The sequence below is a fragment of the Hemiscyllium ocellatum genome, chromosome 35 (genome assembly GCF_020745735.1).
Source record: "Hemiscyllium ocellatum isolate sHemOce1 chromosome 35, sHemOce1.pat.X.cur, whole genome shotgun sequence".
NCBI classification, from domain to species: domain Eukaryota; kingdom Metazoa; phylum Chordata; class Chondrichthyes; order Orectolobiformes; family Hemiscylliidae; genus Hemiscyllium; species Hemiscyllium ocellatum.
In genome coordinates this window covers 4,052,128-4,064,741 of record NC_083435.1, presented here as the reverse complement: position 1 = coordinate 4,064,741, position 12,614 = coordinate 4,052,128, and the positions used below count along the sequence as shown (strand labels likewise).

The 12,614-nt window shown below is 57.2% G+C and overlaps 1 protein-coding gene across 1 annotated transcript in view; it reads right to left on the bottom strand.

Annotated features, from left to right (window-relative positions):
• abhd16a (abhydrolase domain containing 16A, phospholipase) overlaps positions 1–12,320 on the bottom strand; it is a 47,003-nt gene extending 34,683 nt beyond the window's left edge. Inside the window, exons 1-3 of the mRNA XM_060850323.1 lie at positions 12,135–12,320; positions 4,917–4,976; positions 785–851 (exon numbers count right to left, since the gene is read on the bottom strand). Coding sequence (XP_060706306.1) covers positions 785–851; positions 4,917–4,976; positions 12,135–12,206 — 199 coding nt within the window. The 5' untranslated portion in view covers positions 12,207–12,320. The remainder of the gene's footprint in view (positions 1–784; positions 852–4,916; positions 4,977–12,134) is intronic.
• Positions 12,321–12,614: the final 294 nt, after the last annotated feature.

Below are 12,614 nucleotides of genomic sequence, written 5' to 3'. Positions count from 1 at the left end.
CTCTTCTGGAATAACGGAGATAATTCGAGTCACCCTGTTAGCGGGTGTTAACCCTGTTAACTGGAGAGGGCTCAGAAGAGATTTACCAGGATGTTGCCGGGAGTGGAGGGTCTGAGTTATAAAGAAATGCTGGGACTTTTTCAGTGGAGCATAGAAGGTTCAGAGGTGACCCAACTGAAGTTTATAAAATAATGAAGGGGATAGAGAGAGAGTTAATGGGAGCTGTCTTTTTCCTAGAATTGGAGATTTCAAAACGAGGGGGCACATTTTCAAGGTGAGAGCAGAGAGATTGAAAAAAGACGAGGGAGACGTTCTTTTACCCAGAGGGTGGTCCGTGTGTGGAAACACCTTCCTGAGGAAGTGGTGGATGTGGACACAGTTACAATATTTAAAAGATATTTGGATAAGAACATGGATGGGAAAGGTTTGGAGGGATATGGGTCAGGAGCAGGCAGGTGGGACTAGTTTAGTTTGGGATTATGGTCAGCATGGACTGGTTGGGCCGAAGGGCTGTATGACTCTATAGCACTGGGCATAAAACAGCAGGGGCTACAGAGACAGAGAGAGAGGGGCAAGGTCAGAATGTTTTGGACAGTTCCTGAAAAGGGGCCAGCACTGGTACAATGGGTTGAACGTCCTCGCTTTGTGACTCGCTAAGATGGTATGCAGCAAGAGAAAGAGGGTTTCGTACTGCCTCCACTCCAGCTGGAGGCTGTCAGACAGTCCCTATCAGTCCCTACCCACTGGCTGGGTAAACACAACAAGGTTTCAGTGAGGGGCTTACCTTTCTTGTAGCAGTAAAGCAGTAATAATGGGGACGTGTAGTAGGATACACTCCACAGGATGTAGGCCTGCACACAACACAACAGAGACAGAAATTAGCTCTAAACTCTCCGTGCTGCTGTCGCAAGGTCTCTGGTTCCATTTGAAGACGCCAGCGACAATGCCCTTGGGGTGGGGGGGTAGCATTCCCCCAGGGAACAGGCACCAACAGCACCCCAACACTCAGCATCCATCAGTGTCGCTGGGGAGTTACGTTCTGTACACGGGCAGTGGCTGACAGAGTGAGTTAACACAGACCCTCACCAACGCCACCCCTCCACCCTGCACCCAGACCACGACACCCCGCCCCACCCTAACCCATGGTCTCCCCAGTCCGAGAGGGGTTAGGAGGAAGGGGAACAGTCCCTGACCCCTCCCCCTCCTCCGATGAGCCTGTGCAGTTAGGGACCCTGACCTCACCTCCATCAATAACTCACCGGTAACGCCGAATGCTCTGGGCCAAGTGGGACAAGGCAGGATTTGCAATCGTTTTGCCAGCACACACACTATGGACTGAAGGGCCTCCTGACCTTATAGTGCTGGACTCGCTGAGTTTCCCAGCACATTGTTTTTTTTATTGTACTTGGGAGTATAGCTGCTCCCAGAAGCTGTTAAACATTCGATCAGCACAGATTTTCCTGAACTTTTACTCATCATCGGGTCTTTGTGAATTCCCTTTCTTCCCGGCCCACGGCTCAGTACGACACTCCAGGACCTTCTGTTTGGGGTGAATTCACTCGTCACAATGAGCAGGGATTGATCATGGGGCTTCCCAGTTTCCCCACACAACCACCACCATGTTAAACCACTGTGTTGTGCCGACAGTCCAGGTCCCATTCACACGGCTGTTCGGTAAAATGGGGTTTGTGTTACCGTCAGGCGCAATGTCTCCTGTTTTGCTGGGACAGCCTGTCACCTCCACACAAACCTGAACTCATCCAAACTTCCACCCTGTCCTTCCCACCTCCTTCCCCACCCCGCCAGACTCCATTCACCTCTCGACATCCCTACCACACTCCGTTACATAATCCCCATCCTCGTTTTCAAATCTCTCTGTCTGTAGATCCTCATCCAGCCATAAGACCACCCGAGATATTCCCCCTTTCAGCCTGTGCCGAAACCTCATTTCTGCTAACTCAGCGGATACTGAAGGAACGGCTGATATATTTCCAAGCCGGGATGGGGAGAGGCTCAGAGGGGAACTTGCAGGGGGTTGGGGTTCCCATGTACCCGCTGCCCCTTGTCCTTCTAGATGGAAGTGGCCATTGGTTTGGAAGGTGCTGTCTGAGGAATCATCCAGTCATACAGACCCTTCGGCCCGACCGTCCGTGCCGACCATAACCCCAAACTACACCAGTCCCACCTCCCTGCCCCGGCCCATGTCCCTCCAAACCTTTCCCATTCACGTCCTTATCCAAATGTTGTAACTGTCCCCACATCCACCACTTCCTCAGGAAGTTCACTCCAAATGTGAACCACACGCCTCTCATGTCCTTTTTAAATCTTTCTCCTCACACCTTTAAAATATGTCCCCTAGTTTTGAAATCTTCCTATGTGCCAGGTATGACTCTGGCCAGCGAAGAGTCTGCCCCCAATACCCACTGATCCCAGTTTGGCCTGGGCTCCCTGATGCCACACTTGGTTGAATGCAGCCTTGATGTCAAGGGCTGTTCCTCTCCCCTCCTCTCCCCTCTCCTCTCCTCTCCTCTCCTCTCCTCTCCTCTCCTCTCCTCTCCTCTCCTCTCCTCTCCTCTCCTCCCCTCTCCTCTCCTCTCCTCTCCTCTCCTCTCCTCTCCTCTCCTCTCCCCGATTCAGCTCTTTTGTCTATGATTGAACCAAGGCTGTAATGAGGTCAGGAGCAGAATGACCCTGGCAGGACCCAAACTGGGAGTCATTGAGGATATCAGTCTGAGACAGCCTGGGTTAATATCACAGACCTAAGGGGCAACTTCTTCACACAGTGGCTGGTATGGAATGAGCTGCCAGAGGAAGTGGTGGAGGCTGGTACAATTACAACATTTAAGAGGCATCTGGATGGGTATATGAATAGGAAGGGTTTGGGGGGATATGGGCCGGGCGCTGGCAGGTGGGACTAGATTGGGTTGGGATATCTGGTTGGCATGGACGGGTTGGGCCGAAGGGTCTGTTTCCGTGCTGTACATCTCTATGACTCTAATCGGGTGAATGGGCTGAAGAGTGGCCGCTGGAGTTGAACCTGGATAAACGCGAGGTATTACATTTTGGTAAAACAAGCAAAGACAAGACGTATGGACCAAGTGCTGCCAAATGGGGATGGATGAGGTTAGAGGTATCTGGTCAGTATGGACGGGTTGGACTGAAGGATCTGTTTCTGGGCTGTACATTTCTATGACTCGATGACACATTGAGCAGGGTCCACCCACACAGCTGTACTCCCTCAGTCCTGGAACGTAGTGCTTCAGACCGGTTGAAACCTGAAATCTCTCGGCTGGGGATTTGAAAACAAAACCTACGCAGCAAGGGTGGTAACTCCCTGGGCGATACCGCGTGGAAAGGTTACTGGAAAATTCAGATTTCTTTCAGCGATATCTCTTACAGCCTGGGAATATCCCTGAATCACACAGCGAAGACAGGATTTGGTCTTGGTATAAACACCTGGGTGTCTATCTGTCAGATCAGATTGCTGACAGCACACTGCCAATGGGAATACCCAACTACAGCTCACACGGCATTGGTTCACCCGATCCTGGGGAGGGGGTGAGCGTGTGAATGTGCGATCCCCACACTGTGACAGATCCCACGCACTCTCAGCTCAGCTCTGTACAAAACGGCACCCAGTATCACATCCTTGATCCAAGATTTGGAACAGGAATCAGAGTGGGAAAATGAGACTGATCAAGTGATGGAAAAAGGGAATGGAACCGGTGGGAACACGTTGTCAGTCAATGCAGAGGTCGAAGGTTAATAAGGATGGTTGGGTGGGGGGGGAGGAAATCGCAGGAAAATGGCAGCGAGGTCTGTTGGGCTGAGTGGCCTCCTCCTAGCCCCTGTGACACAGCAGGAGGTAACCTGCACACTACTACAGAAAGGATCAAATTAAACTAGAGTCTCGCAGGGAGTTGGGACGCGACCTGAACGGGAAGGTTAGAGAGATACAAGGAGAGGCTGGAGAGACTGGGACTCTCTCTGTCCCTTCAGCCTGGGAGACTGACAGGTGACCTTTACAGAGGTCGAGCCAACCATAAGGGGCTTGGATAAGGTCGAGAGCGGACAGCTGTCCCCCAGCGTCGGGGAGTCGGAAACCTGAGGGAAGGGGTCTAAGGTGAGAGGGGTGAGACAGAAAAGGGTCCAGAGAGACAACCTCTTCACACAGAGGGTGGGGAGTGCCTGGAACAGGCTGCCAGAGGGCGTGCTGAAGGGGAGTATAGTTCGGGCATTTCAGAAACATTTGGACGAGTACATGGATGGGACAGGGACGGAGGGAAACGGACTAGGCACAGGCAAATGGGACTCGTTTACATTGGGAAAACTGGGCGGGCATGGACAAGTTGGGCTGAAGGGCCAGTTTCCATATTGTAAACCTCTGTGACTATGACAAAGACGACTGGTTTCCCAGAGGGAACACCACTGACCTCTCCCTCTCCCACCACAGAGGATTGCAGGGTGGGACAAGCTCCCCAAAGGAAACACAGTCACAGGATCCCCCCCTCCCCACACCAAACTCCATCTTTTCCAAGAGCCAGCCCACGGATCCATTTCACCCCTGAGTGACTCTAACCCCCCCCACCCTCAGGATGACTCTCTCAGCACTGCCCACAAACCAACGCTGGCCGAACCTGAGCAGCCGACACAATCCAAACAGAAGCACAAGGGACTGCCCGAGGGGGTGAGGGGGGAACTGCGGGATCCAGGGCACACAACAGGAGGCGGCCATTTGGCCCATCCGCCCGCTCCGCGCTCAATGGGGTCTGCAGCCTAACCCCATTCACCTCTGCCTTTGACCCAATCCCATCGCAGGGTCCACTCCCGCTCGGCTGCTATCCCCCACCTCACCGGGACCCTTCGATCGCGATGTCACCTCGCGGGGAAACGGGCGAGATCCATGTGAGACTTACCCATCCAAGGATGCTGTCCGAGTGTTTCTCCAGGGCCCTGGGTTGGTAGTAAAAGCCAGCCTAAGGAGGGAGAGATGGGAAAAGACAGCAGTCATCTCTGAGGAAGGTTACAGGCAGACTTCCAAAAACAGCCAACACCAGAGTGGCAGGTAGACAGGGCAGGGAAGGCAGGCTTGTGGCAGACTGGCCTTCATCAGGCAGGGCAGGCACGGAGTATAGAAGTTGGGAAGTGATGTTGCAGTTGTACAGGACATTGGTGAGGCCGCACTTGGGAGGATTGTGTTCGGTTTTGGTCACCGTGCTGTAGGAGGGATGTTATTAAAGTGCAGAAGGAATTTACAAGGATGTTGCCTGGACTGAAGGGACTGCGTTATTAGCCGAGGTTAGACAAGCCAGGACTATTCTCATTAGAGCGTAGGAGACTGAGGGGGGACCTTATCGAGGTGTATAACATCATGAGAGGCAGGGATAGGGTGGATGCCCTCAGGGTTGGGGAAATAGAGGACTGAAGGGCATCAGGTTAAGGTTCGAGGGGAAAGAATAAATGGGAACCTGAGGGGCAACGTTTTTTACCCAGAGGGTGGGACACAGATGGAATGAGCTGTCAGTGGGAAGTGATTGAGGCGGGAACATTAACAACATTTAAAAGGTATTCGGACAAATACATGCTTAGGGAAGAAGGATTAGCAGGATATGGGCCAAGTGCAGGGAAATGGGGTTACCGTGGATGGACATTGTGGTTAGCACGGACCAGTGTGGGCTGCAGGGCCTGTATCTGTGCTGTCGGACTATCTCAGCTTCCTTTAGCAGAGGTACTGAGAGAGCAGGAGGCCTGGGAGGATGGGGTGGGTCACAGAGTTTGAACATCAGGCAGGTGGGGAGTATCTGGGGGTCAGGTCAGAGATTGGGGGGAGTGTGGCCTCCACAGTCCGGCTGCCAATGCTTCAGACAGGACAGTATCCCGAGGGTACAGGGCTCAAACATCGGAATAACACAAAGGTGACCAGCAGCTGGAGGTCGGAGTCACAGGGGGGTTCGGGAAATGGACAAAACCAGGGCAACTGGGTATCCAAGTGGGCACCTGCTTCAGGGCCAGAGATCAACAGAACACTGTCCTTTCTCAACAGCAGAGAGAGAGAGAGCGAGAGCACACAGTCGGGCTTTGAGAGGGGTGTTCGAGACACGGAGATCAGCTGCGGGAGTACATCTGCAGAAGTTGTGAACCCAGAATTCCACAACATGGGGTCATATCCCATCGGCTCAGACAATCAAGGGGCAATTCAATCGAAATGTTCGAGTTAGGAACAGGGACAGAGGGGGGGGGCAGGAACTGATTTCCACAGGGGGGATTTGCAGACCCTCAGGCTGACTTATACACGGCCATTGTGAATGCTCAGGGCAGGCTAGAGGGGCCGAACGGTCTATCCCCACTTCCATTGATGGCGTTCCCATTCCCAGAAATACAGAGACTAAAACTTCCCTTCAGGTGAGGACCCACCCAAGGCCAAGGGAATTGGTGGAAGGTTTCTGTATTCCTGGCACTCAGAGTAAAGTCCAACCAGCTCCTTTCACTTCCGGATCACCTCTTGTCTTTATCCATGTGGACACTCCAGCTGCTCGGAATATTCACCCACCCCCTCCCCCCGAAGGTAATTACAATACGACACAACAGCTCCAGGACAGGAAGCCTTTCAGCCCATCACATCAGTGCTCAATCTCAGAGTGAGCATTTCAATTTGTGTCATCCCACTGTCAGTAACCCCTGGGAAATCGTCCGTTCCACCGAACCACCTAGCTCCCGTCGTAAACCCTCAATTATACCGGCACCAGTAACCCCCTCACTCACAGACAGAACACCCCAGACCCTAACCCCCACACTCACATTTCACCCCAGACCCTAACCCCCACACTCACAGACAGTACACCCCAGACCCCAAACCCCACACTCACAGACAGTACACCCCAGACCCTAACCCCCACACTCACAGACTGTACACCCCAGACCCTAACCCCCACACTCACAGACAGTATACCCCAGACCCTAACCCCCACACTCACAGACAGTACACCCCAGACCCTAACCCCCACACTCACATTTCACCCCAGACCCTAACCCCCACACTCACAGACAGTACACCCCAGACCCCAAACCCCACACTCACAGACAGTATACCCCAGACCCTAACCCCCACACTCACAGACTGTACACCCCAGACCCTAACCCCCACACTCTCAGACTGTACACCCCAGACCCTAACCCCCACACTCTCAGACAGTACACCCCAGACCCTAACCCCCACACTCACAGACTGTACACCCCAGACCCTAACCCCCACACTCACAGACTGTACACCCCAGACCCTAACCCCCACACTCTCAGACAGTACACCCCAGACCCTAACCCCCACACTCTCAGACAGTACACCACAGACCCCAACCCCCACAATCACACAGTATACCCCAGACCCTAACCCCCACACTCACAGACAGTACACCCCAGACCCTAACCCCCACACTCACAGACAGTACACCCCAGACCCTAACCCAAGTGACCCTCCCACACCCCCACACTCTCAGACAGTACACCCCAAACCCCTCCCCCCACACTCACAGTACACCCCAGACCCCTCCCCCCACACTCAGACAGTACACCCCAGACCACTCCCCCCACACTCACAGACAGTACACCCCAGACCCCAACCCCCACACTCACAGACAGTACACCCCAGACCCCAACCCCCACACTCACAGACTGTACACCCCAGACCCCATCCCCCACACTCACAGACTGTACACCCCAGACCTTAACCCCCACACTCACAGACTGTACACCCCAGACCCTAAACCCACACTCACAGACTGTACACCCCAGACCCTAACCCCCACACTCACAGACAGTACACCCCAGACCCTAACCCCCACACTCTCAGACAGTACACCCCAGACCCTAACCCCTCGAGTGACCCTCCCCCTCCCCCACACTCTCAGACAGTACACCCCAGACCCTAACCCCTCGAGTGACCCTCCCCCCCCCCACACTCACAGACAGTACACCCCAGACCCTAACCCCTCGAGTGACCCCCCCCCACACTCTCAGACAGTACACCCCAGACCCTAACCCCCACACTCTCAGACAGTACACCCCAGACCCCTCCCCCCACACTCACAGACAGTACACCCCAGACCCCTCCCCCCACACTCACAGACAGTACACCCCAGACCCCTCCCCCCACACTCACAGACAGTACACCCCAGACCCTAACCCCCACACTCACAGACAGTAAACCCCAGACCCTAACCCCCACACTCACAGACTGTACACCCCAGACCCTAACCCCCACACTCTCAGACAGTACACCCCAGACCCTAACCCCCACACTCACAGACAGTACACCCCAGACCCTAACCCCCACACTCAGACAGTACACCCCAGACCCTAACCCAAGTGACCCTCCCACACCCCCACACTCTCAGACAGTACACCCCAGACCCCTCCCCCCACACTCACAGACAGTACACCCCAGACCCCTCCCCCCACACTCACAGACAGTACACCCCAGACCCTAACCCCCACACTCACAGACTGTACACCCCAGACCCTAACCCCCACACTCACAGACAGTACACCCCAGACCCTAACCCCCACACTCACAGACAGTATACCCCAGACCCTAACCCCCACACTCACAGACTGTACACCCCAGACCCTAACCCCCACACTCACAGACAGTACACCCCAGACCCTAACCCCCACACTCACAGACAGTACACCCCAGACCCTAACCCCCACACTCAGACAGTACACCCCAGACCCTAACCCAAGTGACCCTCCCACACCCCCACACTCTCAGACAGTACACCCCAGACCCCTCCCCCCACACTCACAGACAGTACACCCCAGACCCCTCCCCCCCACACTCACAGACAGTACACCCCAGACCCCTCCCCCCACACTCACAGACAGTACACCCCAGACCCCAACCCCCACACTCACAGACAGTACACCCCAGACCCCAACCCCCACACTCACAGACAGTACACCCCAGACCCCAACCCCCACACTCACAGACAGTACACCCCAGACCCTAACCCCTCGAGTGACCCTACCCCTCCCCCACACTCTCAGACAGTACACTCCAGACCCTAACCCCCCCGAGTGACCCTCCCCCTCCCCCCACACTCTCAGACAGTACACTCTGAGCCCTGACCAATGAACTCCGTGGCCCATCATCCTCACAGCTTTCCCTTCTCTGATGGGAAGTGGTTAAATTCTCCAATCTATCCCGGTATCTAACATTCCCCGGCCCTGAAGCTATTCCCTGCACTCCATCCAACGCCTTCCCATCCTGGGGGGGATCTCACACTCTGGACTCCCCCAGCTCAGGCTAAACTACCTCGGAATCACATACAACCACAGGATCCAAACTGGGAATCAGTGGTTCAGCTCCCCTCACCCCCCACCCTGCTCCCTCATCACCCTCCGTTACACATTCCAACCCAACTCCCAATTGTCCAAAATCCCAGGGAACTCAGCCCCTCACCACCTCAGGACATCCTGTGGTCAGGCGCAGGAAGTGGAGGATGGGTGGGAATCTGCCCCCTCAGTGGGGGGTGGGAAGGGGGGATTGGGTGGGAATCTGCCCCCTCAGTGGGGGGTGGGAAGGGGGGATTGGGTGGGAATCTGCCCCCTCAGTGGGGGTGGGAATGGGTGGGAATCTGCCCCCTCGGTGAGGGTGGGAATGGGTGGGAATCTGCCCCCTCGGTGGGCCAGGCAAAGGGAAAACTTTGACACCAGTGAATGTGCACTGAGTGGCTCCACACTGAAATGGAGCATCACAACCTCACACAAGGGGAAAATCTCCCCAGCAACCCCCAACTGTGGGAGCGCGGGGCGCAGGGCGGATGGATGACACATGTTCCCCCCCTCCCCTGACCTCGGCAGGGGGTTGGGGGTCCTGGCTGTGGGCTCAGTTCCTGATTGCCAGGCCGTGACATGACACATGTGAGCAGCAGGAATCCAAACATCAGAGAAACACTGCCCTGGGAAACCCCAGGGAGATTTACCCTCTTCCCCAGGGACCAGGCGCATGCAACAACATGTGAACAAACGCAAAAACAGTCTCCGAACAAACAGGAGGCTGCTCAGGATCAGCGACATGCTTCACTGGACACGGGAAAGCTAGGAAAGGTCTCTCTCTCGACCTGCCTGGATTAACACTGCATGTGTCTACACACACGTGTGCTGGGGTCGACATACACGCAAGTGTGTCTACATACACGCATGTGTGTTGACATACACGCGCGCTGGGGTCGACATACACGCATGCTGGGGTCTACATGCACGTGGGTGTGTCGACAGGCACGTGTGTCTACATACACGCATGTGTGTCTACATACACACGCGCTGGGGTCGACATACACACGTGTCTACATACACACAAGCTGGGGTCGACATACACCAATGTGTGTCTACATACACTCGCGCTGGAGTCGACATACTCGCGTGTGTCAACATACACTCACGCTGGGGTCTACATACACGCATGTGTCTACATACACGTGTGCTGGGGTCTACATACACGCATGTGTCTACATACATGCATGTGTGTATGTAACGTGGACACAGAGTTAGCTGAGTGACAGGACACAGTATAGAACAGTCAAGCTGAGGAACAGCACATGCATGTGCTGATCTAAACTCCCCTTAAACCCCACCATCATGTCTGTCTCCATCACCGCCCCTGGCAGCAGGTTCCACACCCCTAACACCCTCAGTGTAAAAGAAAACTTGTCCCTCAGGTCTGCTTTGAACTTTCCCCCCTCTCACCTTAAATGCATGCTGCCTAATTTTAGACATCCCAACTCTGGGAAAGAGATTCTGACCATCATCCCTTTGTGTATCTCAATTTTATGAATTTCTATCGAGTCTCCCCTCAACTTCCATCACTCCAGGGTTTTTCTAGCCTCTCCTTACAGCTCATACCCTCTAATCCAGGCAGCATCCTGGGAAACCCCTCCTGCACCCTCTCCAAAGCCCCCACATCCTTACTCTCAGTGCAGCCTAACCAAAGCCTGAGAAAGCTGCAACATGACAAGCTGACTCTTGTACTCAATTCCCTGACCGTTAAAGACAAGCATGCCATATGGAGTGGGGAAGTGGGGAAGTGGGGGAGGGGGAGGGGGGAGGGGGGAGTGGGGGGAGGGGGGAGTGGGGGGAGGGGGGAGTGGGGGGAGGGGGGAAGGGGAGAGGGGAGAGGGGGGGAGTGGGGAGTGGGGGGAGAGGGGGGGAGTGGGGAGTGGGGGGAGTGGGGGGAGTGGGGGGAGTGGGGGGAGTGGGGGGAGGGGGGGGGGGGAGTGGGGGGAGTGGGGGAGTGGGGGGGGGAGTGGGGGGGAGTGGGGGGGAGTGGGGGGGGGGAGGGGGAGGGGGAGGGGGAGTGGGGGAGGGGGGAAGGGGAGAGTGGGGGAGGGGGAGGGGGAGTGGGGGGAGGGGGAGGGGGAGTGGGGGGAGGGGGAGGGGGAGTGGGGGGAGGGGGAGGGGGGGAGGGGGAGTGGGGGGAGGGGAGGGGGAGGGGGAGTGGGGGAGGGGGAGTGGGGGGAGTGGGGGGAGTGGGGGGGGGAAGGGGAGAGGGGGGAAGGGGAGAGGGGGGGAAGGGGAGTGGGGGAGAGTGGGGGGAGGGGGAGGGGGAGGGGGAGGGGGAGGGGGAGGGGGGAGGGGGAGGGGGGAGGGGGAGGGGGGGAGGGGGGGAGGGGGGAAGGGGAGGGGGGAGTGGGGGAGGGGGGAGTGGGGGGGAGGGGGGGGAGGGGGGGAGTGGGGAAGGGGAGAGGGGGGAAGGGGAGAGGGGGGAAGGGGAGTGGGGGAGAGTGGGGGAGGGGGAGGGGGGAAGGGGAAGGGGGAGTGGGGGAGTGGGGGGAGTGGGGAAGGGGAGAGGGGGGAAGGGGAGAGGGGGAGAGTGGGGGGAGGGGGAGGGGGGAAGGGGAGGGGGGAAGGGGGAGTGGGGGAGTGGGGGGAGAGTGGGGGGAGGGGGAGGGGGGAAGGGGGAGTGGGGGAGTGGGGGGGGAGTGGGGGGAGGGGGAGGGGGAGGGGGAGTGGGGGGAGTGGGGGAGGGGGGGAGGGGGGAGTGGGGGAGGGGGGGAGGGGGGGAGGGGGGGAGGGGGGGAGGGGGGGAGGACGCCCCTGCCCTGCCCTGCCCGGGTGCGGGTGCGGGTGCGGGTCCTTACCGGGCTGTCCGTCCCCCGGTGGATCCTCTTGAGCCTGGGCCCAAACACACACCGGAACAGCGAGCCCACCATCCTCCCGCTCCCGCTCCCGCTCTCTCTCCGTGTGTGGGTGTGTGTCCCCGGACACTCGGCCCCTCCAGGCCCGGCCCGGCCCGACACGAACAGCACCGTCCCCAGGCCCCAGCACCCGCCTCCACAGACAGACAGGGGCCTCCGGGGACAGCCCCACCAGCAGGTCAGCGCCGGGACTGTCACTCACACAGTGAGAGGGGCCTCCGGGGACAGCCCCACCAGCAGGTCAGAGCCGGGACTGTCACTCACTCACACAGAGAGAGGGACCTCCGGGGACAGCCCCACCAGCAGGTCAGCGCCGGGACTGTCACTCACACAGTGAGAGGGGCCTCCGGGGACAGCCCCACCAGCAGGTCAGAGCCGGGACTGTCACTCACTCACACAGAGAGAGGGACCTCCGGGGACAGC